The sequence below is a fragment of the Prinia subflava genome, chromosome 1 (genome assembly GCF_021018805.1).
Source record: "Prinia subflava isolate CZ2003 ecotype Zambia chromosome 1, Cam_Psub_1.2, whole genome shotgun sequence".
Classification (NCBI taxonomy): domain Eukaryota; kingdom Metazoa; phylum Chordata; class Aves; order Passeriformes; family Cisticolidae; genus Prinia; species Prinia subflava.
Window position 1 is genome coordinate 98431992 of NC_086247.1, and position 27218 is coordinate 98459209.

General features: G+C 40.1%; 1 protein-coding gene across 3 annotated transcripts; it reads right to left on the reverse strand.

Moving 5' to 3' along the window:
• Positions 1 to 3961: 3961 nt before the first annotated feature.
• On the reverse strand, positions 3962 to 27133 carry PPP1R17 (protein phosphatase 1 regulatory subunit 17). Of its 3 annotated transcripts, none has more exons than XM_063404933.1 (5): positions 20504 to 20605; positions 19756 to 19868; positions 16821 to 16973; positions 15259 to 15414; positions 3962 to 7728 (listed from the first exon to the last, which is right to left on the reverse strand). In XM_063404933.1, the coding sequence occupies exons 1-5, from the start codon at positions 20536 to 20538 to the stop codon at positions 7649 to 7651; spliced, it is 537 nt and encodes a 178-aa protein (XP_063261003.1). In that variant the 5' UTR covers positions 20539 to 20605; the 3' UTR covers positions 3962 to 7648. The 3 variants fall into 3 exon arrangements, with proteins under 3 accessions (XP_063261003.1, XP_063261017.1, XP_063261011.1); XM_063404947.1 differs by lacking the exon at positions 20504 to 20605 and adding an exon at positions 26995 to 27133 and having other exon boundaries at positions 3963 to 7728; XM_063404941.1 differs by lacking the exon at positions 3962 to 7728 and adding an exon at positions 13365 to 13477 and having other exon boundaries at positions 20504 to 20606.
• Positions 27134 to 27218: the final 85 nt, after the last annotated feature.

Sequence of the window (27218 nt, forward strand, 5' to 3'; positions counted from 1 at the left end):
TATAAGAATACTGTAAGGCCATGTGTAAAAAGTGTAATCTCAAAAGGTGGAAATTGCATGTAACATACATGAAGAGAATCTGTTATAATGTCTAAGTGTATCAATTAATTTTGATAAAAGCATTATACAATTATCAATTTATTAACCAGTAGGACAAAATTTCAACCAGACAAAAATTCAGTTAAATTTTGCTGAACTCAATGCATGCAAATTCTGCATTATATGTGAATATAGTGTGAATTTACAAACATCATGAATATTGTTTTAGATTTGTTTCACATAACCTATGAACCTAAAATTTAGCACTACAAACATGCTCATCACAACCCCTTAAGATGGGTGATGGGCTTTCTGTAAACCTTAGTTGAAAGTTGTTGAAGTGCAAGGCCATTAAATCCAACTTTATTGTAAATGGAGACCCGTATCTTAGTTTCTAGTTAGAGGGTAATCAGTAATTTGCTTCAAAACTATTAGCCATAACAATCTCCTGACTGCAATCGGTCTTTTATTCACTGGGGTGGTATTCCTGCCAAAACTGGCTTGATGACTTTAAAATGTCCTCTTAAATTAGTGATTGTTGGTGGATAGTTTCTTCTGCTTCCTGAAAAGCAGTACTAACCACCAATAAGCCCTTTTCCCAGGTAGGGTATTGTTTTTCTGCATCTTTAAAACTGCAGGAATAAAATCTTATGGGTCTGGTAAGACTATTAGGTCCTTTCTGCTGTAAGTTTATGTACAGTCCATCAATTTGTACTGAATCAGTAGGATGTATAGGGCCTAATGATTGGTATATATTGGCTTCAAAAATTAGGAGTTGTAGGGCCTCATTGGGGAAGGAAGTCCAATCCCACTTTGCCTTTTTCCATAGCAAATCATGAAAGGGCCTTGCTATTATTAAAAAATCAGTGTGTTTCCTCAAAAAAAATCAGCAGGCCTAAAGCATGCTGCAGGTCTTTCTAGCCTCTGGCATTTTAATTTGGTGTAGGTGGGTAAGGGTTGTCAGGGGTAATACAGACCATTCCTCCTTTCCACCAGATTCCCAGGAATTTTACTTCTTGAGCAGGGACTTGTACTTTTTCAAGAGGAATATATAAGTCCAGGGACTGTAGTGGCTTAATAATGTCTCTTTGTGTTGATTGTACAGGTGAAATTTCATCTTCTGCTACCTAAATCAGTGTATTGCTATACTTATACTCCCAGTGCAGGAGGAAGGAATGACAATTCTTGTGCCAGTGCATGATATGCTAGAGTGGGTGAGTTTTTTAATCTTTGTGGGAGGAGGGGTGAAAGTGTATTGCTGGCCCTCCCACATGACAGCAAAATGCACCTGATCCTCTTCCTGCAAGGTAACCCTAAAAATCATATCCTTGACATTGATAGGGGCCATAATTCTATGAGCCTGTTCTTGTATAGTAGCTATCAGCTCAGCAACATTTGGGACTGCTGTGGTGAGAGGCCCTGAACTTGATTTAAGACATCAATAATCTACCATCAGTCTCCAATTGCTATTTGGCTTGTGGACTGATCAGACAGGAAGATTTTAAGGAGTATGTGTTGCAATCACTATTCCTCTTTCTTTCAAGTCTCCAATAACTGGGGTGATTCCTTCACTGTCTTGCAAGGGTAAGAGAGAAGGTTTGACATTGGTTACTAGGGAGGGGGAAGAGCAGGGGCAGAACTTAATAAACACAGATGTTGGGTTTCTTTCCCAGAAACCCATATTTTTTCTTCTTCATTAGTCTAAGACCTTCCCTTTAGGAGGTCTGGCCCCAGTAAATCTGTAGGAAATTTACACCAAACCATTAGGGTTTCAAATGCTTTCTCCTCTCTTGGTAACCAGCATCTTGCCTTTGCTGTTATCGGGGGTTGTGGGTATCCAAAATTATCCACAAATATACCTTTACATGAAGGAGTGATTCCACATGAAGAGGCATCTTGAATTTTAAGGGTGGACATTTAAGCACCAGTATCTACTGGAAAAGTTACAGGAATTTTTTGGAGACCAATAGGACAAGTTATTAATAAAACTCCTCTGGAGTTTTTGGTAAACCCTTTGTCTCCTGGCTTACCTACTGGGGATGAAGATAAGAGTTTCCTGCCACATTCCCTTTCTGCGATCCCTTGAGGGAAGGGGCTGTAGCAGGTATAGCTTTTAATGCTATCTGTCCTTTGCTGGCCATTCTTAAATTAATATCTCTAATTTATTATTGGGTTGGCCATCCATTAGGGGTTTTAGGATGCCTTTATGTAAGCCCACATTTTATTTCTTTTTCCTTCTGTTCTTCGCCTGTGTTAGCTCGTCCTTCTTGCCCAGGGGAGGACATAACCTTTTGGAGTCTTACTGAAGGCACAGTTGTTTTGCACTCTGTGTGCAGAATTGATTTAAAATCAGTTACACTTGAAGGTATTAGGTCATATTCTCTTTCATAATTAATTAATTCTTGTTCTACCTACCCCCAGGTCCAAATTTTACTTTTTTCTCACTTATGGTTGGGGGTAATAGCTGTCTCCAAGGTGGCTACAGCTCTTCCCCCATTCATGATGCTTTCTATTTGTCTTTTTATCTGGAAGCCTATGGCTTTCATAGCTTCAGGGTGGCCTCTGATAAGAAATATTATTTCAGAGTCTACAGTCATCATCATAGGGGACTCATATCATGGTGTTAAGTCCCTATCATGCATCATTTGTAAACAAGCAGCTTTTTCATGTGTTCTGCAATCTGATTAATGTTTCCCACTGTAGCCAGTGGATCTCTCCAGGGGGTTGAGTCCACCAGCCCCCCAGCTCTTTGGCTAAGAGTTCAGGGTCATTCCCTAGCCCCAGAACCCTTCTGTCTCTTTTTCTAATAACAGAATTTGGTCACCCCAAAGTAAGAGAGAATTTGGTCTCCCAAGTAAGAGAGACTCTCCAAATATACTCAGTCTCAGATTCTTTAGGATTTGGCTATATTCCTTCCTAAATTTAAACAATTCAGTAGCCATATACAGGATTTCTTTCATGGTTATGTAAGGTGTGCCATCATCTGAACCCTCATATATGTATTCTGTTTTAATTAAGTGACAAAGTGAGACTGGCAATTTCTCTGATTGATTACAAAAAGATTTTAAGTCAGAGAGGGGATATGTTTCTTTGGATAGCTCCAGATCTAACTCCCTTTTTCATTTCACTTGCTAATCTCACATGCAGCTCCTCTCTGAGCATATGTGATAGCTTTCTGATTTCTTATCTCATCCTGGAGGATGTAGGTGTTAGCTTTATTCTCCTCTAGTTGCAGCTGAGACACTTTAACCAAATCTTGTAACAAAGCAATGCTTTCCATATCAGCTTTTTGTTGGTGTTTGTGTTCAACTGCAGCTAAGACAATAGCACCTGGGACAGAACAAATGATAGGTTTTCCTCTATCTTTTTTTGACTTTTGCCCCTAAATGCAGAGTAGAGTTTAGATCAACAATTTCTTTGATATTCTACCAGTAATTTCGTGCCCACCCCATTCCTGGAGGAGAAAGTTTGGCACCAAATTCATCCAACAAATTGACCAGAGTTTGTGCATTATATTTCATGTTACCCCAAAGATGTGGTATATTTTTCTGGAGGGTACCTTGTGTAATTTCTAAATTAACCCCTTATCTCTGGAAAAATATTTTACAAAGGTGAAGTGATTATTTCCAGAGGATACCTTGTATAAATTACAGCTAATTTTCAAATTTCAATCCTTTACCCTGTAAAGGCATCTTGTGTACATTTCATAAAAAACACACGCACAGGGGTGATGTTTCCTGAGGGGCACCTCCTTTAAATTATTTTCTAATATCTCACTCCTTACATCTTAGGAGCACCTTATTTTAAGCACTTAACCATAGTAATACGCCTTACTTTTGAGGGGCACTTTGCATTAATTTCATCAAAAAGTAAACAGCTACAATGCTTTACAGAGGACTTTACTTGCCGAAAAAAAGGAAAAAAAGTCATAAGGGTATCTTGCTCTTTTTCTCTAACACAAAATGATCAAACATAAAAATTAGCAAGTCATTGATATTTTGGAATCAGCACTCTAGTTTTAAGGGATTCATGTCCCATGATTAAATGTTACAATCCACTTAATTATGGAGGAGCATTAATCTCTGTGAATTGCAGAAAGAACTTCAGGTTCAAATATTGCCCAGAACAGAATTAAAACTCAAAAGAAGTTAGATGTTTATACCAAAAGAATTGATATTTTCACTTTATTAACTGTAGGAGAAGCTAAGAGAGAGAAAGGGGAAAGTAGAGAAAAGTTGGAAAAAAGCTAAGATTACTTTACAAGCATAGGATAGTTTACCAAACACACTTTCTACCTTTTCACTGAGGGGGGTAGGGGGCAAAGGAGTTTTTGCCTTTTTTTTTTTAATCTTCCCTGCTACTTGGAGTAGCTTATTGGCTTTTCTAGTCTTGAGGGTTAGCAGCTCAGCTGGAATGCAGTCACTGACCTGAAAAGAAGGTGCAGCATGTGGTCCCTGGAGCTGACTTTGGTCTACTCTTGTTGCTCACACCAGGGGATGCAGGAGCAGAGGAGGGTTTCCACAAATCACCTGTGTGTCACAGTAGGCTAGTGTTTTCCCCAGGCTGGAGGCATGATACAGGGCTTGGTGATGTCTCAGCTTTTGGAGGCTTTAGGTGCTTTCTGCAGCTGTGAAAAAGCTTGGAAGGCAGCAGAAGAGGCCGAGGGTGGAGAGGGGGCAGGGAGGCAAATGCTAGAGTTTCTGTCATTCTCTTCCTCCTCTCTAGTTTTCCACAGGTTTTGCCTTCCTTTTTATGGACATCAAAGTGGGCTGCTCTTAGTATTCAGGTGTTCAAAGAGATAATGATGAAGCACTTTTTGAGGCATTATTTTTACTATCAGGTCCTTGTTGCTTGTTAGGAACATTACAAAACCTTCTATTTACCTAATTTATCAAGTGAAAAATTACTTTTAATTGCTCATGTTGGTCCTGGGTGGAAAATCCCCAAAATGCTGAATTGGCAGGCTCTGAATATGCCATTTTTAAAGGAAACAGAAGCATTCTTCTGTCTGGGCTTCAATTTCATCAATACAGCAATGGTAAATTAGGCTACTGTGCCATTAGAGATGTCACTCCTCTTTGCCAAGCATTATACAGTGCTAGGCTTAAAGGATAGGGGGGGGGGTTTGTTTGTTTTTTGTTGTTTTTTGTTTTTTTTGTTTTTTTGTTTTTTTTTTAATTTCCCATTAAGCTGTGTCAGCATTTCCCAGGCTAGGAGACAAACCCTTTTCAGAGCAGTAACGTCAGTCCTATCTCTGCTCCTGCTTTGTGTTGTTAAGCCCCTTCATGTCTAAATATGTAGATTTTCATGGCTAATCCATAGCAAATTTTAATTTTTTCAGGACTTCACATTTCACTCTTGCTGTATTGTGCTGTATTGGGTCTGGCTGAGATCAAGTTCATTTTGCCTTAGCAGCACTCAGAGTGCTGTGCTTTATATTGGTAGCTGGAAAGGTGTTGAAAACACAGCAGTGTTTTTGCTACTGCCGAGCAGCACTGGCAGAGCATTAGCACTGTCTAACATTCTGTCCCCTGCCTCCTGTCAAGGGAGTGGGCAAGATCCTGGGAGGAGACACAACTAGGACAAAAGAAGTGACCCAAATAAACCAAAGGGATATTCCATACCATATGGTATCAGCTCAGATACAAAAGCTATGAGAGAGAGAAGAGGAATGAGGGACATTTGTTATTTTACCATTTTTGCCTTCTGGAGCAACCGCTCCAGAAATGTCTGCTGAAATCCTGCTTCCTGGGAAATGGCTGAGTATTACTTGCTGATGGGAAGTAGATATTGATTATTTTCCCTTTTGCTTATGCAGGCATAAACTTTTGCTTTTCTTTTTTATTGCTTTTGTAAACTGCCTTATCTCAACCTACTAGTTGTTTTACATCTTATTTTCTCTCCACTGTCCTGCTGTAAAAGGGGAGTGATAGCATGAGGGCCACCTGGCATCTAGCCAAGATCAGCTCACTCCACATGCACTGAAAATATTAACCAATTTCACTGGTAAAGGTAGACCTGAGTCATACATATTTCTTGTCATGTACTCGTTGTGACATACTTTACTGGGGATCTTATATTAATGCTGTTATTTGAACTATTGATTGTTTATATTTTAAATATTATCTCTGATAGGTTAATAGGATAAAAACAAGTACACTTTCTAAGTAAGAGGCATCCCATTAATAATATAGCAGACCTCTTGTGCAATTTATTAGGCAATTATTTATTGCAAGCTCATTGATTACATCTTGAGAGTATACATTCACATATATTTGTGAATGGACTGCATTCTCATGAAAGATGCTGAGTCAGTCACAATGGCAAATGAAGTCCAAACTAGTATGGTCTGCAGCTGTCTGCTGTCTGTCTGAGTTGGAAAGATAACTAAATACAGTCTGCCAGACTAGATAATCTTCAAACTCTCTGCTTAGTTCCCTAAGGGTTCAGCTAGCAGTGTTACTCCATCTAGCCCAGAGTTATTAAGGCAAGCACAAAGTGTCCAGTTCTACCTTTTTTTTATGGTAAAATAGTCTTCCAATACCCATCTCTCTCCAAATGCTAAAGGCAGTAGCTGGCTGTGAAAAGAATTCTTCATTGAATCATTGAGGTAAGCTTTAAAAAGTCACATGATGCTCTTCTACCTTGTAGTAAGCATACGCTGTTGAGTAACATTATTCCTTTTACTCAATTTTTACCTTCCTGCTATGATTTTGAATCTTTACAACCTCTCCTAACTGATTACCTAGGACTCAATTTAAAAAGCAGATATGAAAAGAAATTATTTGGAGCAAAAGGTTCAACTATCCAACTATATTATCTTTCACCGAGCCAGTGGAGACAATTGTCTACACTGGTGTAACAGGCAGGCGTTGCACTGCCCTAGTGTTTCTCCTCTGAGATTTCTGCCCTACATCCTGTTTGTTGTGTCTGTCAGTGCTGAGAGACCTTAGGTGTAAAGTTTAATTCTACAGTAAATCTATCTTTTTCTCCTTACAGACACAAGTCGTGAGTGGATACAGGCAGAGGAAATTTTTGCTTTGCATTTCAGGGACTCACGTTGAATCCTTGCACTCTAACCTTCTCCATCTATCCCATCAGCTCTCCACATGGGAATTTTCACTGCAGTCAGTGTTATTCCAAGAAAGGAAAGCTGGACAAATGAGGTAAAGTGTCAGGCAAAAAAAGAAATCTGAATCATTAGTTAATGTTTACTACTCTGCACTACCACTTCTAGTGCTAGTATGAGCGTGTATATATATATATACACACATGCTCATTGCTCATACAGTACTGTATGAGTACCACACTGCACAGAGTTAGATCTGATCTGGGGTGGATTCCTCATTGACAAAAATGCTAGGAAGCCACTTGTAGTAAATCAACAGAATGCTTCAAACCCTGTGTAACTGAAATTTCTGCCATCATCTCAAATCATATTTGCTGGGAATTATGAGGTGCAGATAAGCAGATAAGCACTTGACAATAGTTTATATTCAAGTGTACAATTGAGAAAATCATTTATAAAGATGAAAGATCTTTTTTAATGTGCCACCACTTAGAATGACCCATGATTATTTACATTGTATTATTGAAGTATCACTGTAATCTAACTGTGGATTACATCTCCATCCTTTTCTTCATCTTCCATAATCACTGTTTGTTCTTCTTCTCTAAACACCTTAGTGCCTTAAAGAGAACACAAAAACAAACAACAAACAAACAAAAAAAGGAGAAAAAGGAGTTGATTTCATATACTACTTTTTAGAAAATATCAGGCTGAAGAGAATTTTCAGTTTTCTCTTATTTTTTGATTTTAATGCCATTTCCAAAATGCGAGTTACTCCTCATTTCTTTTTGGCATTTCAGTTTCCTGATACTTAGTGAACTAGGGTTGAATCACTGCATTTTTTGCTAAAATTATTAAACACTCTTAAATCCAGCATATTTTTGCTATCTGTAAAAAGATACTCTGAAGTTTCATTTGGGTACCTGTTTGTTAGAAGTGTTTGGGTAGCTAAATAAGGGAAAGAGCTTGCATGATGAAGTAAATACTGTAACTAATCTTTGTGACAGAAACAGCTTTTGTGGACATGTATGTTATCTCTATATATGTAGCCATATTACTTAGATTTTGCAAGTGCAGGTGACAAATGAAACATGTTAAAATACCGACCTGACAAGTGCCATCTCCACTGAAATGGTATAGTGTCAATAAATTGCAAAAGCTACTGAATTAAGAACAATATGAAAATAGACTTGGATCGCAGATCATACCTCACACAAATGTCTCTTCTCCTTTCCCTGTGTCTATTTTTCTCAGTTAAACCAGTAAGTCTGCCTTTTGGGATCTGGAGGCTTTTATATAATCCCAAGAAATAACAAATATTGTAACTGCTTTCTGCATTAAGAATAAGAAAGAGTGATGCAAGAACAAGGCATTAGGTACAAAATGTTTTTGAAACCTATTTTAACATATTGTGCTGGGTTTGCCTTTTTCCAGTAAAAATCAAGTGACCTCTGTGCAGGCCCACATGCCTTCGTGTGGATGTTAATAATCTACAAACAGGATGAGGGTTACCATTGCTTTGATACCAATGAAATCTCCCCTTTTTAATTTGAGGTCCTACTGGTGGCTAGTCAGCCATGCTATTCTGTCAAACCAATTTTTTTGCTTCTTTCTGCATCAAACAGCCTTTCACAGAGAAGGCTTTCAGTCTTCTCAAGGTCTGAAAATACGACAATACCACAGAGGAAGATTTTCTTCAAATATAGCATCTTTTCAGAGGTGACAAATTAATGAAAATATTGACCTGTACTGCCCTTCATTTAAATTAGCTCCTGCTTCATTTATTTGCAGTTCTTGTGAACTAGCTAGTTTCATAGCACTATGAGATAAACTGAAAGACATAAATTAATATTAATTTGAAACACAAAGCACTTAATTTGTTCAAGCAGCAATTAAGTAACTATTGTTGTTAACTGCAAAGAATTATGCCATTTTATGGAGATGGATGTAAGTATTCTCCACACAGACTTCTATCCCTATTGGGAACCTAGGTAAATATAGACAAGTTTGGGTTTTTTTCCTGTTGTCTTTGGGGTTTGGGTTGTGCATGTTCCAAAGGGAAGTGGGGGTTATTTGTTGTTGGTTTTTACATCCTGGACCATTTGAGGAACAGGGAAAACATAACTAATATATGCTTAAATGTACCTTCAAATGTGTGAAAAAATTCAATCTATATACATTTGCTATTGAGAGAATGGCAGAAACTAATGCAATTTTCAGTTGTTTTGAATTATACCTCCAATGACACTTTGTTGCCTACTGGTAAAGCCAGTTTCCAACACTGGGCATGGAATCAAAGCAGTGTGCTAAGATGTTGCCTCTCTGTACAGAGCTTTTTATGTCCTGTATTCCAGATCTGTTCTCCAGTGATTAACTGCCTGTGGCAGACTTGTGCCTGTATCAGGCAAAGTAACCTATGTATTTAAATGCCTGAATTCCATTCCCTTCCTATTCTAAGGATGCGTATTTACTTTTCAAGAATCATACCAAGGTACATCATTCTGCTGGTTGAAATTCAACAGTGATGCCTCCATGATTGGCTATGACAAGCCTTTGGTTGAAGGCTGGCCCAATATTTGCTACTTATTTATTTTCATATCTATTCCATCCAGTAGCATACACAAAGAAACAAAGCTTTTGTGGAATTGCTGTACAAAGCAGAACCTGAATTATAGACTTGGAGATTCAAGAAAACCTAGCAGGACTACGTGAGCTAAGTAAACATGGGCAAACCTTTCTGTCCTGTCTCCTTGTCATTAGTCTTGCTGAAGTAAGCAGCACTCAGTGCTATATGGTATTGATGCCTTGGAGTGGCTACCTAGGACAGAGGCTAGATGGAGTTAAGAGAATAAAATTAATATTTATTAAAGGCCTTCAGTAGATACACCTTGGGCAGCTAAAAGCCTCTGAGAGTCTACCCTCAAGATGGACAGCAGTCAACAGATTTTTCAGACAGACATAAGTTTGGTCTATTTACATATCAGGGGTTAATTCTCCAATTATAGCTTCAGGTAATGAAGCCATATTTCCCCAGCTCACTTCTCCCCATTCACTTTTGTTTATACTTTTCGGGGCCTGATACTGTGGTGTATCCTTGGATCACAGGCCCAGAGGGATTCTTTTGTCTCACTAAAATGTGAAGACAGTTAACTACACTTTATATGGAGTTTAGAGCTACGCACTAATGCAGTAAAGGATTTGAAAAATATAAAAGCTAAAATCTTAAGGCATCAATATCTCTTGTGACCTGCTAATGAGAATTATCACCATTTCTAATGTTTCCCCTTCAGATCCCCCGCAAACCACTTGTAGATACCAATTCAAGAAACTCCACTTAATTCTAGTAAAAGAGCTTAAATAATAGTCTCTTGAACAGCTGTACACTAATACTTTATTATAAAGACAGCTAAAATGGCAGATGTGTTATCCCTCTTTGTTTTGACCAGCACTCCTAAGACTGTCCCTCTCCCTTTTGGGTGTTCAAGATTTTCTGTCACAAATAAAAGTCAAATGTATTACATAAAATGAAGAAAAGTAATTAATCCACTGGGTGGCATGTGGTCCAAGGGAGAAGCAGAATAAGTTTTACATCTTGCAAACACCCAATCCAATTGGGAAATGCAGATAAAGAAAAGGGGCTACTAAATTAGTTATCTGAAATCTCTGCAAGGGTCGGGCTTCTAAATGTATTCACCCTTCAAACTTCTACTGAAGTGGCACAATTAATGTTATGCCATGTCCATACAAATGCGGCATGAGCACGTCTCTCCTTCAGACAAACAACACCTTGTCTTTCTGAAGGATTAAACCAGAAGACAAAATATAGTTAGATTTCTAATGGTATTTTTTTCCATGTCACTTGATAGTAAATGGCTTGAATCTGACCCAAGCCTGTAGTCAGCTCTAGAACACTCTACTGTCATCCCCACTTAGCATTATATAGTCCATTAACTAAATTAATAGTCTTCAGGCCTGTGGGTTTGAGCTAGGATTTAAATACATGTGTAAATATGGGAATGCAGTTCCTGAAATGTGGCTAACTGAGGTTTCCTGATCAAATCACAGGTAACTAGTAACACTAGTGTCAAGCCCTCATTCTCTCTCATAGTCTAGAAAACCAGTTAAGGCAGCTCCTTTAGGAAAATATCACACCTCCATTGAAAACCTCTGGTTGAGAAGAATGGAAGTTTAACCATTCACCTCTTGCGTCTCCCAACTAAGCTGCAGGACTTGTCCCTAGGCAGTCTGTAGGCATGTGCTATCTTGTTTTTCTGATTTGTAGCCCAGAAGGTATGGCTTAGATCTAGGTGGCACCTGACAAATAGATGATTTAGGACAACTTCTTCTGCCTAGTTTTAGCTTTTTAACAGAAACACTCATGTTTCTATGAGCCATTGTGGTTCCAGAGTCTATCTAAAAATTGCAAGAACTTGCAAGTTCTGTTGGGAAATTATGATTACATTGTATTTACCCTCTGTTTTCTTTAGCCAGATCCCTTGGCAGATTGTTACATTCCCCTGGGAAAATGGTTTCTTCCCCACCCAGGGACCCCTGGAACTCCTGTCATGTAGTCTGACCCTTCCTTCCCTTTCTGACCCCATTGGCTGTGTGCCAGCTTGCCCCTCCCTCAGAAGTCCTGAGAAAAGACCCTGTCCCCCTGGGATCTCTCTCTCTCTCTCCTTGGACACCACCTGGAAATAAACATCACTGCAGCTAAGGGTGAGAGCCTCTTTTGAATCCTTTTCCTGTCTCTTTGATATAATCCTCCTAGGCCTGAGAAGGACTGAGCTAGCTTAGACCCTTAAAGGGAATAAAGGAGGTTTATTTTTCAGCAGATATTAACAGAACAACCTAACAATCCTTAAAATAGATCTGCAGGATAAGTTGCATTTCATAATACACACAGCTAGGAAAACAGAGGTAGGGAGTTTAGGTGATTTATTTAAACAGCAAACAGAGAAAGATTAACTTAAATGTTTCCCAAATCAAACATGCATCTCACTCCTCTAAACCCAGAACTTCCAAACAGCATTTGGTAAAGTACATTTTCTTTACAAGTGATCAGAGGCATCATATCAAAGAAAAAAATACTTTCCCAGTGTTATGCAAATTACTACCATTTTGACTTCCCTTTTTTATTCCCTTTCCATTGTTTTGCATTAAAATGTTGATTTGCCCTTGAAATTGCTGGTGGTCCATGGAAAGTTTATAATCTGCATCTCTGGACTACATCCCTCTCTGAGCTTTGAATCCTGAACTCTGCTGGGAACCTCTGGAGTTCATCATTTGGCAAAGGGATTCACTGATCTTGCTACTGATTGTGGTCAGCATCTGACATACTAGTATGGGTCCATCTGAGAGCTGGGCACCTCTGTTTGGGTGTTACATTTCAGCTGTCTCTAGCATCTGCTCTAAAAAGGTGGCTTTATGTGCTATAACTAGGTAATTAGAATTACATAAATATACTTTTCCTTCATCACTTCTTAATTTAAATAAAAGAGGGAACATGATCATAAAGCACAGTGCAGCTTTATTTAGCTTACATTCCTGAACTCTTACTCCTGACTGTACCCAAAAAGTAGGCTTTTGCTTTCCTGGAGGAAAGCAGGGCCTTCCCTTCCCTTCCCTTCCCTTCCCTTCCCTTCCCTTCCCTTCCCTTCCCTTCCCTTCCCTTCCCTTCCCTTCCCTTCCCTTCCCTTCCCTTCCCTTCCCTTCCCTTCCCTTCCCTTCCCTTCCCTTCCCTTCCCTTCCCTTCCCTTCCCTTCCCTTCCCTTCCCTTCCCTTCCCTTCCCTTCCCTTCCCTTCCCTTCCCTTCCCTTCCCTTCCCTTCCCTTCCCTTCCCGCACCTTCCCTTCCCTTCCCTTCCCTTCCCGCACCTTCCCTTCCCTTCCCTTCCCGCACCTTCCCGCACCTTCCCGCACCTTCCCTTCCCTTCCCTTCCCGCACCTTCCCGCACCTTCCCTTCCCTTCCCTTCCCGCACCTTCCCTTCCCTTCCCTTCCCTTCCCTTCCCGCACCTTCCCTTCCCGCACCTTCCCTTCCCTTCCCGCACCTTCCCTTCCCTTCCCGCACCTTCCCTTCCCGCACCTTCCCTTCCCGCACCTTCCCTTCCCGCACCTTCCCGCACCTTCCCGCACCTTCCCGCACCTTCCCGCACCTTCCCTTCCCGCACCTTCCCGCACCTTCCCTTCCCGCACCTTCCCGCACCTTCCCTTCCCGCACCTTCCCTTCCCGCACCTTCCCTTCCCTTCCCTCCCCTTCCCTTATTATGTAGTATGTATTGCATCCATGACAGAAGCACAGAATTATCTTTAAGGTGCTGATAATGAGAAGTTCATCGCCACTTGGCTTCCTCAGTGTATGTGAGGGACTGCAGAATGAAGAGGGGATTAAACAATACAGCTTTGCTCTAGGTTGTCTGAGGTATTTTAATGCTGGTGACCTAAAAATTTCTATGTGCTTAGATTTGAAAAGCAGGGCAGTAGTTGGCTTTTCAGAAAAGTAGGATTGCAATTTGCAAGAGATAATCAAGTGACCAAATGCCTTTTCTTTCTTCCTGTCCTTTCTATCCCCAGAGCTTGAACATGAGATATGTACTAGACTTTTCATTAACCCCTACTATTATTGTCGTGGTTAGGGGGGAGGTGAATTCTTCCAGGGGGATGTGGGCAGTCCAATCAGTGATCAGCTTTTCTGCTGGCACCTGGGTTGGTCACTCGGAGGTTTGGACACGCCTCTGAGGACACAAAGAGTTAAAAGCAGGAGTCTGGGGGGGGTCGGCCTCTTTTGGGTTCCGGTTTCAGCAGTGGAAACGTCTCTCCCCTGCTCAGCTCTGGGCTGAGTGGGGGAGGGGGAAGCCACGTGGCCAGGCTCAAGACAACCACGCGGTGAAACTAAAGTAAGCTGGGGCCCGGGGGGGAGAAGAGAATGGACAGGACTGGAACTGAGCTGCCCCGTCCAGGATGGAGGGGTGGAAAACTGTGGAAGTGCCTTCTGTGTGTTCTCACCCCCCTCCTTCCCCCCAAACTCCGGGAGAAGGTGCTCAGCCACGTGGGGTTTGCCGAGCCTGGGAGTGCCTCCGCCTGCAGCACCCTGCTGAGAAGAAACTGTTAACTCTTGCTTGGCAGAAAGAAACTTTTCTTAGACATTGATTCTCATGACTGGTAGTTTTCGGAGAGAGGGAAGCAGCCTGGGACCGAGATGATAAAGCATGATTGGAAGGAACTCGATGGAAGAATGAGAGGAGTAGCCTTGGAGCTGGACTTTTCTTGCATAATGTCAGCCATGGACTGAACTTGAGTCTCTTTTGAACATAAACTGCATTTTTGGGTGGATACAGCTGCCCCTTGCTTTTGCTACAGTGACTGGCACTTGAAGTGAGTAGCGAGCAGAGAAGAGAGGGGGAGGGTGAGGTGGCACCCTCTGCCCTCAGGGCAGACCTGCTCCTGGAACCCTGGCCCCTGGGTAAAAAGGGGAGAGCTCGGCATGCAAGTATCCTTAAAAAGCCCTGTATGTAGTTTTTGCCTATGAGACAGCGGTGAGAGCGCTGGACATAGGAAAAAGAGAGTGTCACCCTGGCAGACTTTCTCTGGGCGATGCCACGGGTGACATGGGAACACATAAGGAGTAGACCTGTGTGTTCTGGAGAACAGTCTGTGGTGCCAGAGAGACTCCTCTCTCCCTTGCTGAATTGAAGATTAGTTTGTTTTTGAGTGATGATTGTTTGATCTAAAACCCAGGGGTTGGTCTGTGAAGAGTGATGGGTGGGGAGGTAGAAACTGGGAGAAGAAATGTTCTAAGAAGTTTTTATTTCTGTCTCTGTGTGTGTTTAAGAGTATTTCTGTCCCTGTTCTTATGTAATTAATAAAGTTTTGGTGGGTTTTTTTTGTTTTCAAGATTTAAGCCTGCTCTGCTCTGTTCCTGATCTCATCCCACAGGAGTTGTTAGAGGAAAAAAACATATATTCATAGGTGCACTAACATCTGGCCAGTGCTAACCCATGACAATTATATACTTAAACCAAATAAGTCCAGTTCAAGAACTGCTAAGTACACTGAACAGAGAGCAACCTCCTTTCAGCCTTCCAAGTATATCTCTGACATTAGCCACTTCTTGCTGTCTCTTATGAGGATCTTTACCTAAGTTTCTTACCTATTATCAAAGGTGGGATGTGTACTGCAGGTGTATCTTTTCTTCTGGGCTTTTTCTGCTCCAGTTCAGTGATTTGAGAGACTGGACTCTTTCTCTGTGACTTCTCTATGATACCATACCTTTTCAGCAGATTTTCAGATGACTCTGAAACTATGCCTGTAAGTAAGCAATAAAGAAAATGCTACTTTAGCCTGTTTACATTGAAGAAACTTTCTTCTACACCTGTGTAGCTCTCCCAATGACTACTCTGAAGTACAGTGGCACAACTACATGATCTGCTGCATGATGTACCTACCCTACATTTCTTTCAAATTAATTATTTCCCATAGGCTCTAGAAAATGATGTTATCAGGCAATATGGCTTCTGATTGTACATAATGCACTAAATTGCAGCCCATCAGTGATGGGACAGATGAGTGTAATCCCCTATTCCAGAACTTTAGACATCTTACCATAGTAGCTTAAAAACACAGACACTCAAGAGGTTAGTTGGGACCAATGTGACCACACAGAAGTGTCTTTTTTAACTAGTGAAAGAATGTTTTCTTTATGAAATGACAATTGCAGAAAGGAAACACAGCTCTGCATCATCTGAGCTGCTCTTCCCAAGACAAAATTGGTGGAATATACATGTGAAAACTGAAGAGAATCAAATTCAGTATCTGGATTACAAATACTGGGAAATCCCAGTTGCTTATTTTTGACTTGGTGAATAGTTGCAGATATACAGAGAAGCATACAAGTAGTTACTGGCTAACTTCTCCATGTATGTGCAGCATGGGAAGAACAACTCAATAATAGAAGAGCATAGCTCTCTCGCTGGAGAGTGCTTGTTAGCTGAGAGTGACAAACATTTATTCCCACTGCTCTTCTTGGATCATTAAGTTTCAGTGGCAGTCTCCTGCTTATTCTTCCCTTCTCCAGGTTGGTGGCATTTAGCTCTCAAACATCTGTATTTGTGCCACAGCAGGGAGCATCCTACAAGAAGCCCCTTCATTGCTGTGATGTTTTCTGGCTTCCTGGATCATTTACCCTTTGACAGAGTCCCCATAAACACATGAGCCATATGATTTCCAGGAGGAGAATCCTGTAGGTGGTTTGTGTGTTTCACTGGTCTACTCCCAGTCTCATCCCCAGCCTCCTGCTGTGCACTGGATGCACATTTGATGAGAAAGTGCAGAGGCTATACTTGATCCTTTTTGATTTTGGACCATATCCAATTGGAATATCTAGTATGGCTCAGCAGCTGCCTGTCATCTCACACAGAAATGTAACATTTTTTATCAGCAAGACTATGAGCTCCATGGCAGCATGTTTTTCAGAGCATAAACCTATCCACCTTGGTATTCCCAGAAGTGAAACCAAACCCTTCAACTAACATGGAATGTCTTTGAGAAAGTCAGACTTTATGCTCACCTGCCTTCCCAGGTGCAACATGCATGAAGCTGTGTTCCTCTCTGGATCCAAGTGGACATAACTGAATGAATGTTCCATGGACTTTCATCCAGCTTCAGTCCCCAGAGATTAATCAGTATTTCAAAGTCAAGAGATTTACTACTCACCTGTTAGAGGTGGTGGAGTGTAAAAAGCCGGTGTATCTTTTCTCTTTGGTTTCTTTTGCTCCTGCTCAGTCTTCTGGGAAGCTGTGAGGGTTTTACCTTTCCTTGGGTTTTTTTTGAGGTCACAGCTCTTAATCAGCTGCTCTGAAAGATCTTCTGTAGGGGAAAATAATATAATAGAAATTGAAACTTTGGAGGAGTAAAAAACCAGATGGTGAAAAGAATCGCTTTGATAATAGTGCTTTAATCCAAGTAAATTAAAACACCCAGGAAGAAAAATCTCTTAAATATTTAGAAAGCTAACAAAAGAGGGCTCTGTACCATACTATGTGGGAGTCAAGTGACTTAGTAGTCTTGGTAGGAGGGTAGTCTTGGTAGAAGGACTTGGTAGTCCTTCTGTGTTGTTGGCTGTAGACATAAAACGGAGAGAGAGAATTGTGGGCAGTTTCTGTGTTTACATGTCAGAGGGAAGGCATTGTGTGCAGAGGTCCCATGGCAACTCCTGTTTCATCCAGTGGTAACTGTGTCTTCAAGAGTTACATGGCCAGTTTTGTGAAGGAAAGTTTTACATATATAGGGTCAGTCTGAGGTACTGGTAAAATAAGGCAGTCAGTATATTGTTCTCTTCAAGAGTTAATTTTATTTCCAGAGCTACTGAGCAATTGTTATTTGCTTTTTATTTACATAACATTGTACTGGATTTTTTGTTTTCCTTTAAAACAATCCTTTACTCAGATGACTCAGAGGGTCAGCATGACTTTTTCTGCAGGGGTCTACATTTCTAGGTTCTTATGCAAGCTGAAAATACTGAAGATAGCTTGTTGTTTTAGTACATCCCCCTCCCTCAGCTCCTCTTTAGGCCTGCTCTACAATCTCAGCAGCTTCTGGTAAGCCTTAGCTGAATCAGCTGAGGGGTGAAGTGCCCCTTAAATTTGCTAGTTGGGCAGTGAAGCATCCATGACCATACCAGGTGCTCTTGTACAATAAAGTAGGAACTATTCTGACCATACCAGGAACATCAGCGGTCCGACCAAGGTGAGGAACAAAGGATAAGCAGTCATTCTTATTAGCCTTGGTAAGTAATATACCTGAGTCATAGCCCAGCTGAAATTGTAACATTGTTATGAGACCTTTTGAAAAAATAAATCAGTGGGCCTCTGAATGGGATGCCTCTTGGAGCTTGCAAACCCTCAAGTTTGCAATTGTTGAAAGACTGTTGCTGACAAGGTCTAGGCAGATACCACCCCCACACATACATACTCCTTGAGGTGAAGCCCATGCAAGTTGAGAAACACTAAGGGATTTGATATGAGTGTTGCACTGAGCCTGAGTGGAATTTCTGACAGGAGATATAGATGTATATATCTTTTATCATGTGTTCCTGAAAGTGAATGGATTATGGTATGAATGTTGTTATTTTGAGTATATTATTAACTTACTGTTATAATTGTAGCAAATCACATTGAATTATTTTAAAAAATATTAAATAGTCAATGATTAAGTGCTTTTGCACCCTTTTCTTATATCCATATCCTTTGCACCCTTACCCTCTTTCATCCCAGTCTTCATGTAAATCATTCCAATTGCTTCTAATCCAATTTACTTATGTAAGCTTCGTCTACATAGTAAGTAACAGAATGAACCTTGCTACTTAACTGTGTTAGAGCTGCATTCTCATGAATTCATATTAAACCCTGCTTTTTGTCAATAACCTTGACAATGATTTTTAAAGCATTTTAACCACTGATTTGTAAACCTCTCATTTGTATCATCACAGAAACCAATGTTTTGAATTCTTAAAAGCTGCTTGTTTGTCTTCAGTTGGGCTCCAAACACCGTTACCCAACCCCTAACTGCAGACTGCCAGCACAACTTCATTCCAGACTTTCTCACACTATTTAAGGCAGCTGTTATGTCTGTGAGCTGCAGGTGGATGTGGGAAGGATGGCATCTGGGTTAAGTCCCTGGATATGTGGGCTTTTTTCTGGCCTTCACAGGCTTTCTTCATAGTCCTAATGAGCTCATTTACCTTCCCACTGCCTCAGTTTTCCAACAGTATAATGAAACTCATTCAGTATGTATTTAAATAAGCAATTTTATAGACCAACTACATTTGGTATACCAGCAGTTGTAAAAATGGTGTCTGTGACTAGAAATGCCATATAGCAGAGACAGAGCTAGAATACCTTCCTTGCAGTACAAATAAATAAGATTTATAAAACCTGTGGTGAGACACTAGCTTTTTTACAAGGAAGTGAAATTGCATATGTGTTTCATTATTGTCATCACAAAGGTAACAACAAGCAAACAGATTCTTCTTTCTGGGTTGCTAAACCTTCAAGACAATTTTGTAAGATAAGAGTGAAATCATAGCACTTGAAGCAAAGACCATGAATATGCAAAAAGCATATCTATCAAGCATGAAGTCTGGTAATCAGGAGTGTGACAAAGCAAAGGCAACCCTGGTATGCTCACTGTAAAAGTTGTATGAAGTAGCTTCAAAAAAGGAGGAGAAATGATGATGAAGGAGAAAACATTCTTAGAAAGCTCTCTCAATGATGTCAAATGGAATGTTTGCAACCTTTTACTCATATTGCATAGGGAAGATATATTCAGGGAAAGCTCAGCTATATCCTAGCTTTCAATTTACTGTGAAATAAATTAAGAAACTGCTCTACCAGGGAAAAGATCGATGACCCTTTTTCCTTTCTCCTCTTTAATTAACTTCACTCTAGAGCTTCAGCTGATATTTATATGCAGGAAAAATGCTCTTTGTCTTTCCATCTGGCACTAGAAATGTCAGCAGAAGGTGTAATCTATCTGTTTTCATGGGGGGTTGGTTGTATTGCTGGAGGGGAAAAATGGACACTGGACAGGACTTTATGATATGAAGGCAACACACCTCATTAGTGCAATGACATCATCAAATAACACTTACCTAAATGGTTACACTGTGAATCTTGCTCGTCCAGTCTGTCCTCTGGGATATCAAGTGGCTGAACACATTCTGTTGACATCATTGAAACAGGCTTTTCTCCTCTGAAGATACTACTACATTAAATAAAATAAGGAAAAAGGAAATTCAGCAGCTATTGGTGTTACCTAACAAATGATGAGGAATTCTTGTCTTCCAGTAGTCTGCTGACCTGATTTTTTACTCACATGTGCTGCAATGCATTTATTCACTGTCTTTGTTACACACACAAGTAACCTGTTATTCCACCTACCTTGCTGTAAGCAACCCACACTAGCATGGATTTGCTCTACAGAAAAATATACTTCCTTTTTTTTTTTTTTAAGCATACAGAAAGTGCTATGTTATACACAAAGTAAATGCTAAGGAATAGGGTGTTTTGTTCTGGTTTTCATCTCCATTTTTTCTCAACTGTAAACTAAGGATCATATTTGGTATTTATTATATGAATCAACTTTAAACATGATTTCTGTTTACTTGGTCTTCTAAGTCCAGCTCCACTACGAGACCTTACACACCCCAGAAAAACCAGGTGTAAAGTGCTGCCTCGGAAAGATGGCCAGTGCCCACAGACCGCAAAGCCATCACGACGTAAACTTACTCATCACTTTGATAAGACCATGAGAACCCATTTCACACAGCTATTTAAGTGTCCATGTCCTGTAAGTCTCACTGGATTGCTGTTTGAGCTATTTTGTCCCCCTTTACTTACAGATGCAGTGGATGTTGAAGGCCATCCTCATCCATCCTCCTACCTGAGCTTCCCCACCACCTTGCAAGCTGAGATTTGATCTTGGGGCTGCCACAGATGCCACCACATAAAAAAGAAAATTACACTATTTTCCACTGATGATGATTTCTATGGTTGCTTAGCAGAAATTCATCAGAATGACAAAAGCAATGTTAAAGTCAAAAAACCTTCAAACTGAAGGTGCAGTCCAAGTGATCTCAGTGTCTGCCTTTATCCAGCAACAGCTGTGGTAGTTTCTTATTCACAAACTCTGTTCTCCATTTTCAGGGAATAAGAGCAGACTGTGACTTCCTTGTAAGGAGGAGAAAGGCAATGTGGAAAAGAAAAAAAGCTGGAGACATTATGAATAGATGAAAGGAGTAACTGGGAAAAAATAGAGGAAGGGGAGGTAGAGAAGGAAAGGTAAAAGAGCAAGGTAAGAAAAGAGGCAGCTGGAGAATAACAGTGAAAAGGAGGATGGAAAAATTGACTAAACTGTGTGTTTGGTTTTATTTTGCTGGAGGAAAAGAAATTACTTTGTTATTTCTCTGTAAATTGCAAGGGTTGTTTGCTGACAAGGAACAGAACAGTGGGGGAGTTAATCTCATTACCATGACTAAACTTGCGTCTGTGTAAAGAATAATTAACCCTTGAGCAAAATCCAGTCAAAGGAACATTTGCAAAAGAAGGTAGGAATGGTTGCACTGCTGTAGTTCTTCAGCGGATGGAAACACCTGTCCTAAATGCCAGTGACTTAAAAATAAATGGAGTAGCACTGCTGTTACAAATGGATGTGGTGGTTTAGATAAGCCCTTGCCTTTTGCCCAGGCCTCTGGCAGCAGGCAGTAGCTTTATTGAGGCAGCCAGCATCCCAAAGCCCACTCTCATTCACAAGTTCTTTAACAATTGCTGATTTGGTCTATTATAGAAGAATTATTTATTTAATAGACAGAAAACTAACAGACATAAGACTTAAAACAAACTAATAGTACACAGGAATAAAGACAAAAAACAAAAGGGACTATTAGTAGATATATACAGAGTGAGGTTAAAGGTACCTTTTAACACCTAGCAAAAAAATAATATAACTTAGGATAACTTAGGATCTTACCATCCAGTTGTTTGTAGGACACACATTGAGATCTTTTCCCTCAATCCCCAGGGAAGCAGCCACGACTTTGCGTCCAAAGTCCGGGGAGAAGTCTCCCACACTTTCAGAGTGTGTGTGTAGAGGGCTTCTACCTCTGTGATAATTCATGTGTCTTTTATAGTTTATAAAACAGTGTCTCTCAGTCAAGAATATTTCCTTTATCTCTTCCCACATCTGCTCTCCAGACTAAGCTGTTGACTCTTAGCTGAGGTCTGTGCCTTTTTGGTGCCAGGGATGACCTCTTGCTGGGCCTTTCAGCCCCTAGGTTCTCTCTTTATGGACCAGCTGTCAACAGTAGAGAGGAGGGGGAGTAGACATCCTGCCACAACTGCCTGGCAGCATCAAATTTGATGTCGTCTCATTTGATGTCAACTCACATCTACATCCAAAGTGGACATTGACTGATATTGCATATATGGAATCAATTCCCTTATGTTTCACTATTAAAAAATTACAAAAAATTCTACAGGTTATTAAAACCTTACTGAATCAGGCCTAGATGAGGGATTTCACTTCCAAATGTTCACTATAGAAATATCCCAGTCCAGCCTCACATCTGTACTTGTCTTATACTGCCTGAACGCTCATTTGCCTTCACTGCAAGAAAAATCCTTCACTTGGGAAGACTCTACAGAAAGAAATCTTTGAAGGCACCTTAACGTGGTTGCTCTGTTCATTCACTGTATAAGTAAGTTATAGCTGTGGTTTAAAATGAAGCAGACATAGTTTTACTTAATACAAAATTTATTATCTGGCCATAGGAAGGCTTGAACTACATTTTGTGATTTGATGGAGTTTTATTCTTGAATGCCATTTGATTTTATTGGATTTGATTAGGGCATGCTGACTAAGTATTATATCTGTGGCTAAAATGTTATTTTCTGAAGAATACTCTGTTTACAAGGTTTTCAGTAAAATCAGGGGTATTATTTCACACACTATGGACATTTTTGGTTTTAATATAGCTTGAGGCAAAAAAGCCTGAGAATAAATAGCAAAATTTAAAATGTAAAATTGGTAGTAAATTATATTTACTGGAAATGGCTTATAAAATATAGTTAAATTTTGTTAGATTTCAATAAGTTGTTTCATTTAATTATTTCACCCAATAAAAATTAAGCTTTGTAAAGACACTTAATATAGGATTGCATCATTATTTTTCTTAATGTGGTAGTTTGGAAAATATTATTCCAAAAAATTCTGGCTACAGGCTAATGTCTAACATTCCCCTTCCTTTTCTATTCTTTTGTAAGTCTGCCCTGAAGCCAGCATTGCCGTGCTTACAAAAGCACTGCACTTTGTAAGACAGTCTGTATGAAAAAAGAATAAAAAGATTAAAATTACCAAAATATATAATGGATTTTGGTATCTTGGCTGTATATACATTGTGTATGATGTGTGAACCTCTGAGTGCTGTTACATCCTGTCATCATGGATTGCACACAGAGCTCTCCTTCAAAGGAAAGTTGCTGTATGTGACCATTGTAATGGTGCTTTCCCAAACCACTAAAATCAGTTCCTGCCACTAAGGAAACAGATTCCCCAGTAACATTTTATGTGGGAAGGTAGCCTGTGATGGGGACTATGAAGCCATTAATATGGCTTTAGAAATTGAAGCATGTTTTCAGATTTTCATGCATTAAGTGCAACACTTTTCCTAGCAGCCTTCACATTAGCACAATTTATACTCTCTGCTGCCGTCAGTCACCTTGGCAGCAAATGCTTGCTATTCATGTGATGAAGTAAAGTGGTTTTTTCCTGTGCTCTGTTATGTCTCTTAACATAATGATCCATGTTCATCCTTTGAGCATATGTAAAGGTTACATCGGAAGCATAATTCACACACAATAGAAGATACTTCCTGAGATGATATAGATTTCCCTATATGATTTAGGATTCAATTGTGATTTAGCCAGAGACTTTGGTATGGTGCAGCTAGGCTGTACCACCTGACAGAGATATGTGCCTAAATGAGTCTCTTATTTCTAGGAAAAGAGAGCTGATAGAGACAGATGAAATGCTTTCCTAAAAGTTGAGGCAAGTTCAAGCTTTGCCTACATAGTTTTGCATTGCTCCTTGTTAAAACTTTTGGCATGAGATTTGATTGGCTCTACTTACAGACAGAGGAGGGCAATGAATGGTAAGGCAGACTGAAAAATACAAGTATTACTAAAAGCTGCTTCAGCCTCACGTGAATGAAGTCTCATACTGAATCATTGTCATATAACAGCATGACTCTTTTGGGTATGCGCCCTTGTAAGATATGGTGATTCAGATGAAAAATATCTGAACTTTTCACTTTCTGGATATCAGCTTTGGATTTTTAGATAGGTTGAAGCACATACTAAAAGTTTTTTCAAAATTCTCAGTTGCTGTACTCCCTTGATTAGAGTGTCCAAATAAAACTACCTTATCACTCACTAACATAGTATTAAACCACTCAAATACTTGCAAGTAATATGGTTACTTTCTTTGCTTAAATTTTGGCTTCTATAACAAAATTCACTAATGCAACCAGTTTGAGGCTTCAATTAGGTAAAATACTTTGCCAGAGAGAGATAAAGAAACCTGGTTTAGTTTACTATTTTAATGCACAGTTGGTTTAATGTAGATATATGTCTCACGTAATCAGCTTGGAGTTTAGGAAACAGTACAGCTACTCTCACATATTTATAAGATGATGTAAATCTTCAAGACCATCCAATAATGTGACATTTAAACCAACTTAAAATGAAATCTCATGAGAAAAAAACTTACCTTGTAAGACAGAGAGCTAAAGCGTTAACAACAAAACTAAAGGGCTGGACTTATTCTTCATTTGATCTTGAATTAGGCATGGAAATGGCTTGGGTGGAAAATCTCCATTTTTTGTCTTCTCTTAGGGTTTGAAAGGTTGTAGGGGCTATGAAGCTATGTGGGTATTAGGTACTATAGATAGTTATATGTAATCTGAAGGGACAAAGCAGTTCTCAAATGAGTCACCCACAGATGGAGTGGAGAAATATAAGATGGAGAAATGAAGTTCTGATATGCAATTCTTATAAAAGTTTACAGGGGTTATGTGGGCATTAATGTCAGTACTCCTCACCATTGTACATTAAGGCTCATGATTTCTTTGTATATTGAATACTTAGAATTTCTGAACTGGCCCCTTATAAGGTATCCACAACCTGTGCCTTGGAAGATTTCAGTAGACTATATGGTATTGTATGAGGATTTTTTTTCTTGTTCGGGAGAGTGCTTTGTTTCTACAATTGGCAAAATCCTGAAGAAAAATGTGCTAATTTCCAGGGTGTGCATAATTATTAAACAAACCACTGGCATGTTGACAAGGATGCTAGATAAATAAAAGTACTTTTGAGTACATCGTTGTTGGGTGACAGCAGTCAATCTGAATTTAATAAGTTCATTATGCTAGCTGGTAATAATGTTGCCACAAAAACCTGTTTGGCCCTATGTACTTATCTTGTGAAGCCAGAGCAATTCCTAAGAACATAAAGAGAAGCAGAGGCAGAAGCAGAGGCAACTAAGGTCCTGGGGAGGTACAGCATGCACACTTGTTTGTCCTCATTCTCATAGGCAGAGCCTGGCCTTGCTACTGCTGATGTACTCAATAGCTGGAAATGGAAGTAAATAGGGAGTATCTCACAGGCTGCTGCCAAATGCGGACACGAAGCAGAGGCTGGACTTCATTAGTTACAGTCCAATCTGGACAAAAAGCAGGATTTTGCTGCCCTGCCCAAAGAGCTGCTCTGGCATGAGGTTTTGCTCTTTAAGATGGGCACCTCTTCTCCCACCAAGCATGCACTTACAGTTTCCTGGTGGGGTTTGATTATTAAATTATTTTAAATTGGTTTGTCCTTTCTGTCTGGTTGCAATGAGCACATAAGCAGGAACAGGCTCCCAGCATCCTTACCTGCTCCTTTTTTTCTGCATCCTTAAACCTATGTGGGAGGCGAAGAGAGAAACCTGTCATTCCTTCTGTAGCATGTTCCCTGTGGAGGGCTCTATAGTGTGAGTAGGCCTCTTATTTGCTTGAAGTCATTTACAAATGCAGAAAGAAGGAATAAGATATTGGATGAAGCCATCTTGCACACATCTGCACTACACAGAAATCATGTGAAACAGGTCAGGGGTCAAGGGGAATGGTACAACATCTGGCTGCATTTGGCTTCTCCCATCTGCACTCAGCAGGCAGCCTTGGTACCTTTATCAGAAAATATGTACCTTCACCTATACCCCATTGTATCCCAGACCCATTACAACTGCTTCCTGGTAAATCACGTGACTAAAGGAAAATTACAGTGGTCAGAGCAGAAAACAGATGACCGCCAAGTAGAAATTCTCGGTGTTGCTGCTCCGCACCCCAAGCCTTTATTTACAAGTTTTACTATATGTTTAACATTATTCTATTGGAGTGATGCCTTCCAGGGTACAGAAGACAGTTTCATGCTAATGCACAGAGTTTCTTCTTCAGTTATTTAGGCACTAGGCTGCTCTTCACAAGCATATTGTCAGATTACTCTGATTTTTACTTTTATAAAGCATATGTAAATCTTCTTAGCAAATACTTAGATATTTGAAAGCCTGATCTGAGTGCTTCCCTCTACCCAAAACTTTTGCTACTAATAATAGCATGGATGCAGAAGTACTATAGAATTGCCTGGGAGCAGTTTCTTCTCACAGACAGTGTGCTTCTGGGTGCAATTTCAAAGATTGTGTCTGGGTGGTGGACGATTCACACTACAAGTTTGTAAAATAAACTTGAAAAATAAATAAAAATACTTATTTGTTTGATTGAAAAAAATGCACATACATTTGCACAAGTTCTGGTTACAAAATCCTTGTCTTTGGAGATCATAAAAAATACACTCTTGCCTGATTTTTTCCTTGAGGTACAAATTAACCCCTTAGTAGTGCGATAAATAGTCCTTACATCAGTTCCCACTTTGCTGACTTACAAAACTGGTTGTGAACTGTCCCAGCAATTAAAGTTAGTGCTTTGGTTTTCTCTAAAACAGTTTCTTCCCCATTCCCCTATCCAAATCCCAGACTCAGGTCATATCTCAATTTTCCCCACACGGGGCCATCCCCAGCCCATTCCCTACGCAGTGGGGATCCTGTGCTTTCCTGCCCGTCTCCAGAGGTGACAAGGCAACTTGCTGGTGGTGGCTGCTAAAAAAAAAACCCACACAAACAAACAAAAACAAATCCACACACTCCCCTCCAAAAAAAGAAAAAAAAAAAAAAAAAAAAAAAAGAGAGAGAAAGGAAATCAAGAAGCCAACCAGCCGGGAGGAGAACATGTGGCTAAAGTACTTACTGAGCCGTGTAGGTGGTAGGGAAGGTGCAGTTTGTTGCCGGGGCTCGCTGGAGGATCTTTCTGGACTGGGGCTGCAGCTGATTCTCTTGCCCGTCTTATCTAGGGATAAGTGGAAGCTGTCGCTGTGGCAACTCTGCACTCAGGCGTCCTCCTGGCCGCTAGGGAACAGCATCACCACTCCCTGCCCCACCAGTAAATTTTAATCCTGTTTCCTTCCTCTTTCA

Coding starts and splice junctions, on each gene's coding strand:
- PPP1R17 (XM_063404933.1), bottom strand. CDS start 20,538: ATGGATGAGGATGGCCTTCAACATCCACTGCATCT. Junction 15,415..16,820: donor CACTCCACCACCTCTAACAG/GTGAGTAGTAAA, acceptor GCTTACTTACAG/GCATAGTTTCAGAGTCATCT. Junction 7,729..15,258: donor CATCCCACCTTTGATAATAG/GTAAGAAACTTA, acceptor GTTCTCTTTAAG/GCACTAAGGTGTTTAGAGAA.